Source organism: Condylura cristata, unplaced genomic scaffold (assembly GCF_000260355.1).
Source record: "Condylura cristata isolate star-nosed mole 26May11 unplaced genomic scaffold, ConCri1.0 scaffold00013, whole genome shotgun sequence".
NCBI classification, from domain to species: Eukaryota; Metazoa; Chordata; class Mammalia; order Eulipotyphla; family Talpidae; genus Condylura; species Condylura cristata.
This window is the reverse complement of record NW_004567114.1, coordinates 46,692,300-46,709,577: the sequence shown is the minus strand read 5'-3', so window position 1 is coordinate 46,709,577 and position 17,278 is coordinate 46,692,300. Positions and strand designations below refer to the sequence as shown.

The 17,278-nt window shown below is 38.5% G+C and overlaps 1 protein-coding gene across 1 annotated transcript in view; it reads right to left on the bottom strand.

Moving 5' to 3' along the window:
- The window catches only part of SLC25A21 (solute carrier family 25 (mitochondrial oxoadipate carrier), member 21), a 430,630-nt gene that overhangs the window by 26,289 nt on the left and 387,063 nt on the right, over nt 1-17,278 (bottom strand). Inside the window, exons 5-6 of the mRNA XM_004681924.2 lie at nt 13,631-13,690; nt 10,440-10,547 (exon numbers count right to left, since the gene is read on the bottom strand). Coding sequence (XP_004681981.1) covers nt 10,440-10,547; nt 13,631-13,690 — 168 coding nt within the window. The remainder of the gene's footprint in view (nt 1-10,439; nt 10,548-13,630; nt 13,691-17,278) is intronic.

Here is a 17,278-nt window from a genome sequence, read left to right as displayed (position 1 = left end):
TCTTAAAAAAAAGGAGAAGTTCTGAGAAGTGAGAAATACTGGTGAGAGTCAGCTTCAGTTTTAAGTCTCAGCAGTAACTACCTCCTAGTTTGGATAAAAATTTTATCTTCTGATATAAGCTTATATTGCTATTTTGGGAAAAATAAGTAGATTCTTCCTCATAGGATTGTTGTAATGATAAATTAGTCTAGAAACTTATTCCTTTATAAGATTTCACTATACATTAATTGTTAGCAATAATGGCAATTGCTTTGATAATAATACAAATAGAATAATAAAATAACAGGTAATTTCTTTGTTAGTTTAAATCAATGATGATAAAAAGGTAGAAGCTGATCTTAGGGTGAGGAAGGATGTGGAGAGGAAGGAACATCAACAGATTCTTCCTTCTCATTCCTTCTTTCCTTTCCCCGGAGGTGAGAACCCTTGTGATCAAGTCTACCAGAGGCAAATCCAGGAGGCAAAATCACAAGTCAGCTTCTTCTGAGGTCCAATCAAATCCATCCCCAGACTAGAAAGTTTCTTTCTGGGATAGTTCTTCATCCTGGGGCCTCTATCTTTGGATCCTTAAATTGGCTTCTTTGTTACCCTTCGGAAGCTCCTAGGTAAGAACGCTCTGCTGCATGTGTCAGTGGGCTGTAGAAGCAAAGCCACAGGGTGCAAAGGCTAGAACAGAAAAGTAGGCTGGTCCCCACCTCACATGTTTTACAGCCTGGACAGCAATTTCATGTATGTTACCAGATACCTGGCGCTCAGTAAATGCTCAACCACCCAGCCACTGTCACAGCTGCTTGGCCCTTTACATTTAATCCGCTCATTAAGTGTGTCATCACTACCCCTTTTGATTGCAAAGGATACTAGGGTGATTTGGTCAAGATTACAGAGTAAGTGGTGGTGCCAGAGTTCAAACACACTTCTGGGCCACCTAGTCTGAAGTCTCACATTCTGCCTGGTATTGCAGAAGCATGTCTCAACAGCCCTGCAAGCTAGACACCAGGTATGGTCTCCTTATTTTGCAGGTGAGGAAGCCAAGGACCATTACATAGTATTGAGATATATAACAACTCTATTTTCCCAGCCATTTGGAAGCTCAAATGAAGAAAATCCGGAACTCTAGTTCCCATAAAAATGAGAAGGATGCTTTTATGCTTTACTCAGCAATATTTTATCACACACAAGTAAGCAAATATTTAATTAGAAAGGCAAAACATGACTTCCACTAGGATGCTTAAATAGGCAAATATAGAATCATTTTTGACTAGATCGCTATAAACACAAGGAATTTTACTAAACTTATTTGATTACTAGGTTTCCATTTCAAAACAAAATGGTGACTGATTAGCATCATCTGCCAAATGATTCCAATACTATCCAACCCAGCAGCTCACCCACTAGCCCAGTTTCCTTCCAATATTTAGATTTACTCCAATTTTCATATTTAGTTACCGATTGTGGGCCAAATTGCATTCTATCATCTCTGGATTTACCTTTCACAGACTGTACCAGTGCTGCCAGCAGGAAAGAATGAATGGATTGGAATGTAATTAATACTGTGATAGCACAGTGTTCTCCACAGTGGTTTATAGAAAGCTTCAGGTCACTCAAACCTGCCAGAAGTATTCCCATTTGAATAACTCAAAGCCTCTTTAACTTTGATTTCCGTGATTGTCAACTGCTAATTCTGGGACTGCCCTGATCGTGCATGCATTCAATAGATACCTTCTCCTTGTAAATGCATCGAGCTAAATGTCCAGCATAATACTTTGCTCATACACTAGAAACGTCACAAATATTTTTGCTTTAATTTTTATTAAGTGAGCTATGCTGATATTTTTTTATAGTTGCTTGTGAAAATATCTCACGATGGTTATGCAATATGGAAAAAAATTTCTCTTTTAAGGCCCTTATGAGGCTTCGTTAAAACAGGATATCTTTTGCCTACATTACTCTGGGGCACTTACTTTCTTTCTTACTCTCTGAAAACCCCGACGACTATGGCAGCCTAAGGTATTTTTTCTGGAATTCTTCCATCCAACTACTGACTGTAGCTGGCTCTGAGTAACTTGTGAAATCACAGGTAGAAGTTTTAGGAGTAGGCATTGTTCTGTGGGTAACCAGGTTTCAGAGTATGGCCAATAGGTTCGGGCATGGGGTATGTATCAGTGGATTTCTTCCAGGTCAGAGGTCAGAGGACAACTCTGGGCACACCACATCTAAACATCGCACGCCCACATCCGCTCCTCTACCTGCTTCCTAAAGCATACTGAATTTTGTTGCATTTTAGAGCCAATAGAAAAGGGTGTTGCGCTGGATTTCATCGCATGGCTGGAAAGCAAACCGGATAAGACCTTTACACAATAGAGCGAGTGTCCATACCTGGGTCTTGGGAAAAATGCTGCTTTGTTAGAAAGGAAGATAACCAGTTGTTATATTTAGGCAGGAGAATACCTTTGCTTTTCAAGAGATACAAGTTCACTATGCTTTTCATTACCCAAATAAGTCTTAAAGTATTATCACAAATGAAAAAAAAAAAAAAAGGGAAAAAAGCCTTCCTTTTATCTGAGAATAAAGTGCAGTGGAATCAGTTTCAAAAATCCCATATGAACACATTTAATTTACATTAGATGTTTATTAACTTATCATTACTGTTTAACAAGGCATTATTATAGGTAAAAAGATACCCCGAAGTAGGTATAGTCTGTCTAGAATGCACAATGAACAGATCTATTTTAAACAGTTTGTGAATGGAGAATAATTTGCTATGAACAAATTTTCCCAGAGGATAAGCCACAAAACTGCCCAGTAACTAACTGGCCCTGGGGGAGCTTAGGGGTCTCCAGGTGATAAGATGCTGATTATGGAGCTTTGACCTTGCATGGTGGGGGGTGGGGAGAGCCATGGTGCTGTGACCACAGGGCTAACTACTTGAGAAGACCAGAGACCAGCAACATGGAGGAAGCCTTTACTTTTTTATAGTTTCAGAAATAGGTGATTTTCTCTAGAGCTTCTCAAAAATCCATATTTATTTTTCCAAATAAATGCATTGTGACTTACTGGAAAGAGACCTTTCTGTTAATGTTGAGTTTCTTAGAGCTTCTAACTTCACTGGGCCATTTTCCCTATCATAAACTAGATATAGAATCACTTTAAGGTACAATGGGAAGATTTGAACTATCAGGTGTGTGTGAGTACCTAGGAAGGCAGAAGGATGTAAGGCTGTTAACAGTGTGATGATATATATATATAATATAATGTATATAATCATATACATATTACATACATTATATAACATATATTTATATATGTATTTTATATACGTTATATAATGTATATAGCTATATATATTATATATTATATATATAAAGAGAGAGCTCTGCATCACTTGATTTGCAAAAGAAAGAATGCATTATTTTTGTAACTTTCAAAATCAGATAAAGGAAAGGAAACATGGAAGGCATCTTGCACGGTCTGGCATACAGCAGATGTTCTGTAAGTGGAAGCGATTATCATGACTTCAGAGTCTCAATTCTGAAAGCAAAAAACCTAGGGTTCCTGGCACAGCTGAATGAAAGGCTGAAGTCTATTTTCTGTAAATGATAATAGAGAGGCAACTTGGCTTCTGCCTTAGGTATTGTTGAAAGATAACTATAGGAATGAATTCATCTACATAACTCACCTTTCTGCCACAAGCATCATAGACTGAAAAGAAATAATTTATGTACTGAACAGTTTCCAGCAGTTTTTCACATAGGAACACAGGAAAAATCTGAACTTAGCTCACTACATCATTGTAAATGTTGACATCCCTTGAAGCTGACTTCTTGCACCGTCCATAAACACAGTCACACAGTCAATTTCTGCACAGCTCAACTTCTCTCTTGAAAGAGATGATCACAAAATACAGTCCTTCTCTTCACCTTATCTTAATAAGGTTTAGGGTAAATAATTTTTAATTGGCTATGGAGAAAAAAAACCCACTAAACTTGTGATATCACAATCTAATTGGCTTTTATTAATTTATTAAGTTTTGAGGGTGAAGTGTGCAGAACTATATTTAGTGGTGTTATCCCAAACCTGAATAAAATCTTGAGTTAATAAAAAAATCTCTGTATCTGAAGATTCTACCATCAATTATACCTTTGCTACCTGCTCATTGACCCTTAAAATTATAATCAGAGTACATAGGGAGAAGACTAATTATTTCTTTATTGGCTAAACATCCTTAAAAACTAAGTTGAGGTGAAAAAGGCTTTTGCAATTTCTTAGAGGTTTAGTTTCATATTCTAGGGTGAAAATGATTACGTTCATGTGTACTATAGATAAAAATGACAGAGTAGAAGGAAAATTGTGCCCCATCCACACATCAGAGGCAAATCCTATAGACCTGAAGGCAAGGAAAACACAATTTCAAAGTGGAGAGAAAAACTGGGAAACAATTCATACATGATTTTGCTTCTGGGTAGAAATCCACATTTTCCAGGCTAGCAGAGAACATTTCAGCCAAATAACACTTGGCCTAGCACAACTGATAGGGCACATCTAGTCCTTGCAAATATACTGATAAAAGTGATATGCTCAGTTAGAGGGAAGAAAAGTCCTATGAGGACAAACTATAGAGTTACACCTTTGGCAAGACTGATGTGCCAACAATCTCCAACACTGAAATATTTGGTCAGGCCTAGTGCTCAGTCAAAGAGTCTAAAACCAGAACAAAAATTTGCTGGGGTTTAGTTTGAAGGCGGAGGGGAGAAAATTTGGGTCTATCCTGATTTTATCTGGACATGTTTTTACACCCACTGAACCAAAACAGAGCATGACAAAGCTGTGATTACTTAGCTCCCCACAGAAGGTCAAGCATATTTAAATTAGAGACTGGTTTTTCTTTCTTCACTGTGAATTTTAAGATGCTCGCCAAGATTCTGGTACTGGAATTGGAGGAAGTGTGGCAGGGGTTATAGTCTTTGACTAATATGGGGGTAATTTGGTGGATGGTAAAAAAGGTGGAAGCAAGACAAGCACACCTATTGAAATATTTTCTATGGAAGCTAGAAGGAAACATGGGAAATATCAAGAACCCAAAAAACCATAATTCCCTTTAAATTTCTAGAATAGTTTATGGGTGAAAGGCATATTTTTAGAGTAATATAGTTCTGACTGATGAAAGAATCAGTCCTAAACCAAGAGGGGGAGCTCAGGCAGCTGGAGCCTTCAGAGTACCTGTCACTCATAGGTACTGATGGGCATTGCACATGGGGCTCCAAGAACATGGCACAGGGGCTTCTGCCCTGAGCCAGTACTCCCCTGTGCACCTCAGCTAGAGGGACCAGAGGGGCTCAGCCAACTCACAAGCCAAGGGTGCATCTACTTACATCCCATAACCTTCTAGACCATTCTCTGTGAATTCACACAGAGACACCCCTTTGGTTCATATTTATCACCCCACCATTGTCTACAAGACTTTAAGTATGACATTGACTGCTGTTGCCCTAGGCCATGGCCCTCTGCAGAGTGTCTCTCTGTAGCAGTAACTTCTTGAGACATTTGCATATTTAAAGGACTGTTTAGATGTGCCTTCTCAGTCTGACAAAATAGGAAAAGCCACAATTACTGTTGGATTTTATGGTGGTTCATATTTAAGAAATGATGGTAGAAAGTGTCAACAGCAAACCTGCTGCCTGAGAAGCTCACAATGGGAAGAACAACAAGTTTTGTGCAAAATAAACCCCTGGGGAAATGACTCTGCTCTTTTGTAAAGGTGTTGCCAAGTCTTTTACACATTTTACCTGCAGCTCATCCATTGAGTGTTCTGCTATAAATAGTAGCTATAATTCACTGAAAAGGTTAACAATAAGTTTAGTCCACATCTTTCTTGTGTAACGACTAAGAATCTTTGATCAAGAATCCATGTTAACTTCATAGGATATTCAGAAGAAGAATAACTTGATGTGGTAGAATTCTTTCCAGTGTGATTTCAAATGTTTTCAGTTTCACCTCTAACTTCTGTTGCTTTAGGCTAGCTATTCATGGCAAATAAATATCTGGCTACTACTGTTTATGATAGTGGACCTGCATCTGAGTTGAAAGACCTTGTTAGCAGGCACTGTGATGAAGCTGAGGCTGGCAACCCTTAAGTCTTGATAAAGAACTAGGGCTGAAAGCGGGGAACTAGCAGTGGAGAAGATGGCCCATGGTTCAGTAAGCTGTTTAGGAGCTTATAACAGAGTGAGTTGGGAGTGTTCAGTATTAACTGGGACAATAGCTCAAAATAAATATGTCTCTACTTAAACATAGGCGCTCATATGATTAACTTACATAAACAAATAGTTATCATTGGTCGAGTGCCTACCACATACCAGGCAGAAGTAAGACTTTTGCATGTATGATCACACTTACTTATTGATTTAAAAAAAATGTTTATTTTATTTATTTATGCATAGAGGAACTGGAGTGTTGACCAGAGGAATGGTGTGTGTATGTGTGTGGGGGGTGTTGTGTGTGAGAGGATTTACCAGAGTGGGGAGTAGACTGGTGGATCTACTGATATATACTGCTGAGAAGAGCAGTGGGCATAGAGGTCTTCTTTGCTATGTGGGTCACCTCCCTGGCTGGGAATCAAACTCATGCTGCAGTGGCTGGTGCTAGCTGAGACTTTTTAACCCCTGCATCACCCAGGGAAATCCCTTTGTATTATCACATTTAAATTCTCATAAAATGCATGTTGTAAATAACTAATATTTATTAAACCATCATCATATGCCAGACTACTGACAATTTTACTTATCCATCTTATTTAACTTCACTGATGTCACTATTACTATTATACTTCCTAGCAACAAAAGAATCTGGGCTAAAGTCAGAGTGGGAAACATAACGTTGGCACACAGTGATAGCTGAGATTGACTTCTAAGGCTTGACCACGGAAACAATTTGCTGTACACTAGCTGAACTGATGACCATCATTTCATGTTTGAGAGACTGCAACTAACCTGCGCAAGGCTGTATGTGAGGAAATGATGGGAATTTAGGTGTATATCTCCCCAAGCTCTAGGAATGTTTTGCAAATGCATCAATTGCCTTCCTATTCTAGACAGTTTTGTTTATATATGTACTTCAACAATTTCCACATATAGTTTAAGCGGTTTTAGAAATTACAGAACAGGGGAAAATGGGAGATCTTGCTACTCTGAATGGAACCTGAATAATGCAGGATAGAGACCGAAGTTGGGCCAGTAAGTTATTTCATCCAAATCAACTGGGCTTGATTGGCACAGCCACTAGCACATTCATTTTCTTCTTTATTCTGTTCTGTATTTCCTAAATTTTCTACAACGAGCAAGTGCTACTTTTTAAAAAAAATGTTCACAGATAATACTAAATACCTTCTCATGTTAAACATTCAGCTACACACTGACCTTCCTTACTCCATTCCAGCCTTCTTTCCAGAGTTAGTCTCATTAAGAAGTATGAATCCTGGCCCTCCCTGGTGGTGCAGTGGGTTAAAGCACAGCACTGAGAATCTAAAGCCGCTTCCTCATGCCCGGAGGTGACCACATGGCGTGGCAGACCTCTCCTGACCCGCCCGCTGCTCCCCTCAGCAGTGTACTTCGTCGATCTGCCTATTCTGTTCCCCGCTCTGTCTCTGGTGAAGCCTCTCACCGCCCCTGAGCCTCTGGCCTGTACCCCAGTTCTGTATGCACAAATAAAATAAAATCTTAAAAAAAAAAAAGAAGTATGAATCCTTCTAGACCTACACTGTCCCATGAAGATGACACTACCCCTGTGGGGCATATGAAATGTCCTCCAAATGGAAATGTGCTGTGTAGCATAAAATACACACGAGATTTAAAGACTTGGTTTGAAGAGTGAAAAATAAGTCATGTAATTTTTATATTAATCACATGTTGAAATGATGATACTTTGGATATAATGGATTTAATTAAATATAATACCAAATTAATTTCACCTGACCTTTTTAAATCTAGCTACTGGAAAATGTGGTTCACATATTTCTATAGGACAACAGTGCTCTAGTGTATGGGTCTTTTTAGTATACTTACACACATAAACAAATACAGAAGTACAGATTTTTGATGCTTTCTATAATAAATACATAGTCTTTATATTTGAACTAAAACTATTTTTCATTAAAAAAAAGTATAATCTTTAAATCTATTGGGCAATCGGTGAATTCCTTTCTTCCCTTTCCCTACCCTGTTTTCAGCTCTCTCATACTTCCTGACAACCTCCAAAGCATCAGAGTGAAGAAAGTAATAGTTTTTCTTGGCCACAAAAATGCTAGAGTATACACACCTAATATTTAGATTGATTCAATAGAGGTGCAGAGTGACAAGTGTATTGATCTTCTCATTGGATAAAGAAAGTATTGGTCAATGGAGGGAAACTTTGGGTTTCATGGGGCCTTGATAAGAGACTTAGGAAACAGCTGTACTTGTCGATCTTGATCAACAGTAATTATTTTTAAAGTGGACTAAAAATTTCTACTCTTATCCTGTCATGTCATCTTTTTCTCAGATTTCTTTCTTTCTTTTTTTTTTTCCGCAGTAAGTATACTTTTATGTTGGTTGACAATACACTACTAATTGCTTTTCAAATTGGTCAATATTACCTGTAAATGACTGCCTCTGTTATACTACTGAATCCTGATAATTGAAAAAAAATACTGACATGTTAGATATGTGATCATTACTTTGCTAAGTTCTCATTAGTTGAAAATAATAGCTCTCATATGATTTATCTGGAAGATGTTAGTTTGTCCAAGTAATATATGAAAATGAAATGAGTTCAGCGGACTCTACAAGAGATGACCTCAAGTTTCCTTTTTTCTCCCACTTGAAAATGGGCTACATATACATAAACAATCTGCACAGACCACATGGGTGTATGCAAACTGGGCACACATGTACACATGCAGCATTCTTTGTTGGGATGGAAGGTTGTTAACTATGTACTAGCAGGGTCATAGCACATACAAAACCTTAATGGCTCAGCTTACGTGGCCTCAGTATAGATGCTCCTTGCAGGCAGAAGAGAGAAAAGAACATTAGGGGTGAGCAGAGGCGCTGTGATAGCTCATGTCCTTTCATGCCCTTCAGGTTTCTTAAGGCTCTGTTCATGTGTGCCCATCTCTGTGGTTACAGCAGCTTGATTGAAGTTGCTGTTGAAGGCTTATCCCTTAACTCACTCACTACTGCTCCAAGACAAGCTTCCCAATGAATAAAATGATTCATGGGTTGGGGAACTCCAGAATTTTCTTCTGGCTGGTGATTCCACATAACAAATCAAATTTTCCTAAAGTAGATGTCATGCGGACTCTATGCTGATAGGACTTTTGAAAAGGGATTCTTTTTCTCATTTTTCCTATCCATTTCTTTCCTTCATTCAAGGAAGAATGGGGGAAAAAATGCTAGATTAGGGTAATACAGGATTTTCTGGCCTTATTTGAAGGGCCATTTAAGGCAATCTTTTGCAACTTTAAGAAAATTCCCCCCTAATGAGGACTGACATATCTGAGTAGGTAATGTCTACTGTAGCAGCCCCATCCCTTCCTCCTGGGGTCTTGGCAGGTACAGGTAAGCAGGGACCTCTCTCCTTTCCCACACCCTTGCTGAGAAAGTTGCCATGAGCTCTCAGGCAGTACAGCAGGTAGGAAGTGGGGTGGGAGTGAGGGTGTCTCCACCCATTGGCAACTGCTTATGTAGTAGGCAAGGGAGCTTTTCCACAGAAAAAATCAGGTCAGCACATACTCCCAACCAATTTTCACCACATGCTACCCAGTTGTGGAATGAAATTAAAATGCTAAGACAGGTCCCAGACTGCCAATCCCCCCCCCTTTTTTTTTTGTTTATCTTGCAAAGAATAAAAAAAGAATACAGTGGGACTTGATGCTTTAAAAGGAATTATTAGGCAACTGAAAGAAAGTGAAGGCAGCACACAGCAAGAGAAGCTGTCTTCATGGAACATCATGTACCAGCGATTAAATGTCAAAAATCATCGTTGTCCTAGTGGTGATGTCTACACAGGCTTAGTAACTTGTTCCTTCAGCGCTACCCAAAAGACAAGCTTGACAGATTAGCAGGATCTTTGGGGAAGGGTGGTGGGTGGAGTGGGGAAAGGAGTGAAGAGTGAGGTCGTTTTTTAAAATGACTTCATTTTTTTTTTCCAAGAGAACCAATAATACAATAATATCACTTAATTTTTTTTTCTTTTTGCTACAGTCTGTTCTAGTGAATGTGAGGAGGAGGATGTTTTGCCAATATTTGCTAATGCTTTCCTTGTGAAAGAAATTTGACTCTTTCTTATGTTACTTTCATAACAGTCATTTACTATGGATTTAACAAGTGGGTTCATAATTTAATACATATATATATTCTTAAAAATACCTTTTATATTCCCTCAACAGTAGGAAAACAAATGATTACCTCTGTAAATGTGTTCCGATTAGCTTGCAAGCCAACTTTTACAACCTCGAAAGGGTTAACCACGATGGCTTCTGTTAGCCCCGATCCCAATCCAGCAATGGCAAATGTCTAGAAAAATTAAATCAATCAATACTTTAAAGCAAGTTATTATGTACACTGGGTTAAACATCCTTCTCATTACACCATGCAGCTGAATGTTATGATGAGAATGGAGAAACTTGCATAAATGTACCATATACCATTACTAAACAGCTTGGGCTCTTGATTAGATGCTGACAATTCATGAAGAAGAAATTACAGAAGCCACAAACCACATCCTAACAATTCAAAATAAAATGTCAAAGCCCCATCAACAATGACTTTTTTCTTTTAATGAAAAGAAAGGTTATTTTACTGATTCAAGGAGGATACAAAAACATCTGCACATGTAACAATTAAAAGAGAGTTTACTTGTAAAAGGAGAGCTTCATTTTTAAACATCTACTTAAATACATTTATTGAGCATATAAAAAATTCAAGGAGCAGAACCACAAATAAAATGTTTACAAAAAGCTAAATTTCAGGTAACCAAACAGTGTCACTGAAAACCTTTAAATGAACAGTCACGTTCTTAGAGTCACTATGCTAGACAATTAACAAAAATTATATATTTTTTCAGTTTTTCCCTGTTTAAAAAAAAATGGGCCTATTCTTCTACTTCTAGAAACTGAGTAATAAAGGCTGAGATCAGAAATGGTTAGGTTGTTTAGTTGAAAGATTCAACTAAAATTTAGAACACTTATCAAAAGATGACTAGATGTTAGACTAATTTGTTAGCTATTAAGAATTTCAATAGGAAAGACCAATTTTCTAAAATGTCCTCTTAGTAAAATGCTCAAGTCAGATTTTTCTGAAAATATGTATTAAAAACATAGCCATCTAAACATGCACACCAAGAAAAACAAAATGAAGCATAGCTGAAAAAAAGATGTCTTTAGTGCTGAAGCTCTAATTCCAAAAAAAGGTAGTTTTACTTTTATCTAAGGAAAGAAAGAAAACAGATAAAGAACATACAGCTTTTATTAGGAATCTCTATGTCTTCCAAGTAGGAGGCTAAAAGAGAAAAGGGAGAAAGGAATGTTTTATAACTTTACAAGGGGAGACAGGGGCTGTGAACCCAGGGAAGCCAAGCACATAGCTGATGCACAGGTAAAGGTGTGCTTGGAGGCTGAAACCTAGTCTGCATCCTACCTGTCAGGCATCTGACAGGAGCAAGAAGCACCTTTCATAATTCACACAGTGGCAACCTACGTGCTAGCTGCTGCTCTATCTCTAAATCACTCACCTTTTTATACGTCATGATATTCTCATCTGAATAATGGAGACAATATCTAATCTCCCTATCCATAATATTACTATATAATAATGCATAATGCATATAGGAAAGTCTTTATAAAGTGCTACCCAAAATCCAATGTTTTGTTGCACATAAAAATGGAGAGGAAAAATGGAATCACACACAGATTTCTAGGAGAGAGGGGACAACTAATGATGTTTTCTCTTCATTATGACTTAACATGTTTGTATAGTGTTATAGTCCACTATTTTATTCATTTATATCTCAGACTTCTATCATGGCAGCCAAAAGTGGAGGAAAAAAAGGACTAGTCCCAATCTCTTCTGACTTAGAAAACTAGAATCCAGATGTTTGGGGTTTTATTACTATATGCAACCTTCCAAGTAATTCACTTTTTTTGTTCTGCTATAAAACTCAGCTACATGTGCTGTCAGAATCAGTGTCCAGCAGTCCCTTGTCAAAAGAATTGATCAGCTATCAGTAGATCGTGTTACTTAGATTGTTCCAGAGACTGGCGTAACTATGGGGTTTCCAGTCTCCTGGCTTTTCATGAGAGAGCACAAGGGACATTTAATAGTTATTTAAGTGTCTAGCTATAGTGAAAAGAAACTGGGATAAATGAGTTCAAGGAAAGAAAAAAATGTATACACTTTGTGTGCATTTGGTTGCAGTAGTTGGCTGAGGCAAGGATGCTCTTCTGTTTCCATTCTCAGAGTGGAAAGAATGGCAATCACTGCTGGACACCATATTTTGTTGTCTCTCACTAGGAAGCTTTAAATCTTCTTTTTATCCAAAACACTTTAAAAATTAGGAGTGAAATGAAGGAATGATATTGAGGAAATTTTAAAAAATCTTAGCTAATTTTAGGAGTCATGCTACAATTTCCCCTTCGGTACGAGGTGAGCTTGTTTAGGCACGAGGTTTCTTTGCATAACACAAAACCAGATTATCAGATTTCTTAAAAGATTCCTTCCTGGACAATAGGGAAGGCATGATTTTAAAAATAATAGATGACTCTGCTTGGAGAGTCTATTGAGCAGAGCAAATATTCTAAAAGGAATCTTTACAAGTAAAATGATTACAGAGCTGGAACTCAAAACACTGCCTCACTGGTTGAGGTTTGAGGTACATTTCTGCTGGTACACTGAGGGATTTTCCTAGAGGCTGCAATTGAAGGGTGATTGCAGATTTTGTTATGTTTTGCTTTGTAGATTTACAGGGACATTGTACATTTGTACTTTTGGTGCACACATAATTGTAGGACCCCCTTGGTCCTTACAATTTAATGTGTTTTGTGAAGCGTGGCGAAGTTACCCAGAAGGAAAGAAGTGGCATCAGGAAATCTTCAAATCACCAAGTGATTTTCAGGTAATAGTTGAGTTATGTCATTGTGAGAGCAATACACCCTGACTACAAAAGGCCCTTCAGTCTTGTCTGACCACTGAAGGCCTATATTTATGGGAGCTGCACAAAGCAGGAAAAGTGACCAGTTATAAAATAATCTCAAGCATATTGACTTTTTCATAAGTAGATCTGAGCAGCATGTCTGTAAATACACACATGTTTTGGCTTTAAAAGAGTCTTTGACAAATACATTCTTTATTTTATATTCTTGACCATATCTTAAATGGATCTTTCCATACATATCATTATTATCATAAATTCATCACTGGGAGCTATAAAATAGTCAAATTGTGAGTTATTAGGAAGATGGCTTTCAACAAGTAGCTGAACATTGAATAACTTGAATTCATATTTTAGTAACTGGGCTTGGGGAATCAAAAGGGTTTTTGTTTCCAGATATTGCTTTATAAAATAACACCCACATTTAAGTATAATAAATACTCTCACTTACCAATGCTGGTGACAGTGACACATATCCTAGCAATTTCTTGTACTGCTCAAAGGTGAAAAACTGAAACAAAACCAAGCCCAGAGATTTATAACAATTTCCTGAAACAAACCCTTTAATTGACTCAAATTTCTTTAGTAAATCATTATATTAATCAGCATTTTAAAAAATGATAAAACATCCAATATAGCTTTTTAATCCAGTCTTGGGTAGTTGCTATTAGATTCTATTTTAACTTCCACATTTTCAAATGAAACTATAATAACCTACAGAAGAGTTGATGGGATCCTTTATAGCAGCAAATGAACCATACAGCTTCCATTTACCATGACCATTTTCAGTTTCCCCAGACATCAATAGACTTCTTTTTATGGCAGCCATTCAAAATTATAGGCACAGAGACCTGAAATACTTGGTCTTCTATGTTTTCTCCGTATCTGTTTTCCCAGTAAATACCCAATTTTCTAACTTATTTGTAAGAGATAGCTACTTCTCAGTTTAAGTTACATTATATGGTTGCATATCTCTATTATACCATAGAATTTCTGAATACTTGATGATGAAGATGTTGATAAACTAGGGAAGGACTGAAGGAGGCCACCTCTATCCCCAGCCTTAAAACCAGATTGACTTCAACTTGAAAGAAAGAAAACTGCTTATTCCTATTAAAATCCGAAGATAATGGTTTTGTTGATTCCTTTAGTATATGATGCTTAAAAGAAATTTATTTGCAAGTAGGTTCCTATGAAGGCAACCTAGTCATTTTCCTCAAATAATATGACCCAAGTATATTTTTTCCTTCTTTCTATATTCTATATCATTTGAGCATGATATTTTTTTTTAAGATTTATTTATTTATTCGTACAGAACTGGGGTACAGGCCAGAGATACGGAGGGTGAGAGGATCCACCAGGGACAGAGTGGGGAGCAGAACAGGCAGATCAACGAAGTACACTGCTGAGGGGAGCAGCGGGCGGGTCAGGAGAGGTCTGCCACGCCATGTGGATCTCCTCCAGGGCAGGCGGGGATCGAACTCATGCGGAAGTGGCTTTGGCTTCTTAGTGCAGTGCTTTAACCCGCTGCGCCACCAGGGAGGGCCTGAGCATGATATTTTTAATCCCAGGGATTGTAGTAGGCAGCTGCCAACATCACCCAGGAAATACACTCTTTTTTTTTTTTTTTAAAGATTTATTTATTTGTACATACAGAACTGGAGTACAGGCCAGAGGCTCAGGGGTGACAAGAGGCTTCACCAGAGACAGAGTGGGGATCAGAACAGGCAGATCGACAAAGTACACTGCTGAGGGGAGCAGCAGGTGGGTCAGGAGAGGTCTGCCACACCATGTGGTCACCTCCAGGGCAGGCAGGAATCGAACTCATGTGGAAGTGGCTTTAGCTTCTCAGTACTGTGGTTTAACCCACTGTGCCACCAGGATGGGCCCAGAAACACACTCTTTTTATAGGTCCTGCTGGAAAATTATTTTCATGACTCTCAAGTGGCATGATATTTGATGGCGCCAAATGTCTTTTACTTATCACTCAAGAAAATGGGACAAGAATAAATTATAAATCTGGATACCAGATAATATTTTTATTAGAAAGAGACAGTTTTGTGTCAATGTGGCACTAATGAGTCTTTGCACAACCCACGAGTTATTACATCACCAGATTAATTTTAATTGGTCAGACCCAGAATAACTTTTGTACCATAGTTCTGTAGATCCAATATGGATGTAGATTTTTCTAGAACAGGAACTCACCCAACAAATATTTACTGGTCGCCTCTTGTGTTCTCATCAGTGGAGATGCAGAAGTAAGCAAAGAGAAACTCCTGCCTTCTTGGCCTGATGTCCTAGTGGATGATAACCCCCTCTGTTTTGATAAGCTATGTACTAGAAACCACTAAGTATGATTTTAAAAAAGGATATGATCCTAAGCTTTCTTAATCATTTATATTTATTCTTCCTTTTTATGGTCATCACCACCATTATTCTTTGATAGTCATCTTCCTAGGACTTTAAGGGGAATAGCGTTGGGTCTGAATCCTTGCTATGCTACTTAGCTGTGAAAGTGTGGACAGGTTGCCTAACCTTTTTAATACGCAAAACTACAAAACTTACCTTTCAGAGTAGTCCTTAGTACAAGAATTTAAGGAAGATTTTCTGAGATGCCTGACATATAGGAGACTTTCGGAAAACCTTAGTTTTAATTAACATAGTTTCAATTAACATTTCCTTTCTATGATATGGAACCAGCGATGCCTCTGTGGCAAGTATCACTCATGACAGTCCAGGAAACATGCCACACCATTCACATGTGCTACTGTAACTAACCTACACAGTATCACCAGGGTGACAGATTACATAGTGCCATGAGAGACCCATTGTATACATCTGTTTTATAGTGAGTGGAAGGACTAAAATTTTCCCCTGAGTCTTCCATAGACTATGCATGCTTTTAACTCATTGCTGAGTCATTGTTAGTAGTTTTGGAAGAGATTCTCTGCCTTAGTGTTTTCTTGCTGCTAAGGCATTCTTGCTTTCTCTGAACCTGGAAACCCAGGGTTCCTTAACACAGAAGACTCCAAACTTTCTTTACCACAGTCTACATTTACCCAGTGCATGAACAGGAATGCTCGCAGCGAACACTTGTATTTATAAATGAAACCAAACGTTGTTATAAAACAATATTTATCTCCTTACTAAGTATAATTCACTCTGCTTCTGCTCCATTTCATTACCAAAATCTCTGGTCACCACTCACTACATTTACTGAACCATTAAATTGCTTTCATCACTCATGGGTCATGACCCATGTTTTGCAAATAGCTCTAAAGGGTGCTCATTGGGTCTGGGAGACAATGGGCCTCCAAGAGCCCTCGGCTACCTTGTAAGCTTCCAGCCTGTAGATGCCTGTCTCCTCCCTCCCTTCCTTCCTTCATTCCTTTTTCCTTCCTCTTACCCTCCTCCTTCCCCAACATTACAAGGATTAAGGACCAAACAGAGATCTCAAGGAAGAAGTCTGGGGACATGGACTTAGCAGGTCCCTCTAGCAATTTGACAGGGCATCCCAAGTCTACACCCTGGGAGTTATGGTAGGTTTTGCATCTTTTTTTTTTTCCTTAGCATTTTCTTTTATAAATTTATTTTCTTACATCACTGTTCATTTTGTGCAATATTTGATTTCTCCCCTCAGTTCCCCAACACTCAGGTGTAGTCCCTAAAGTTCTCCCACCACCACAGCACTGTGCTGTGAACCATCACCATAGTCCCTTGTGCTCTTGCCTCCCCTGTTTGGCCCCATCTCCCCCTACCCTCCCCTGCTGTGTGCCTCACTTCTATGGTCAATTTGAAAGTTTTGTCTTTTTCCTGACACTTTGTTCAGTTTCCTGTATTTCTCCTATAAGTGAAATCATTTGCTATTCCTCTCTTTCCTTCTGACTTATTTTACTTAGCATAAAATGCAGTGTTGGCCCTCTCTGGTGGCACAGAGGGTTAAAGCACAGCACTAAGAAGCTTTAGCCACTTCCGCATGAGTTTGATTCCCGCCTGCCCCGGAGGTGACCACATGGCGTGGCAGACCTATTCTGACCCGCCCGCTGCTCCCCTCAGCAGTGTACTTCGTCGATCTGCCTGTTCTGCTCCCCACTCT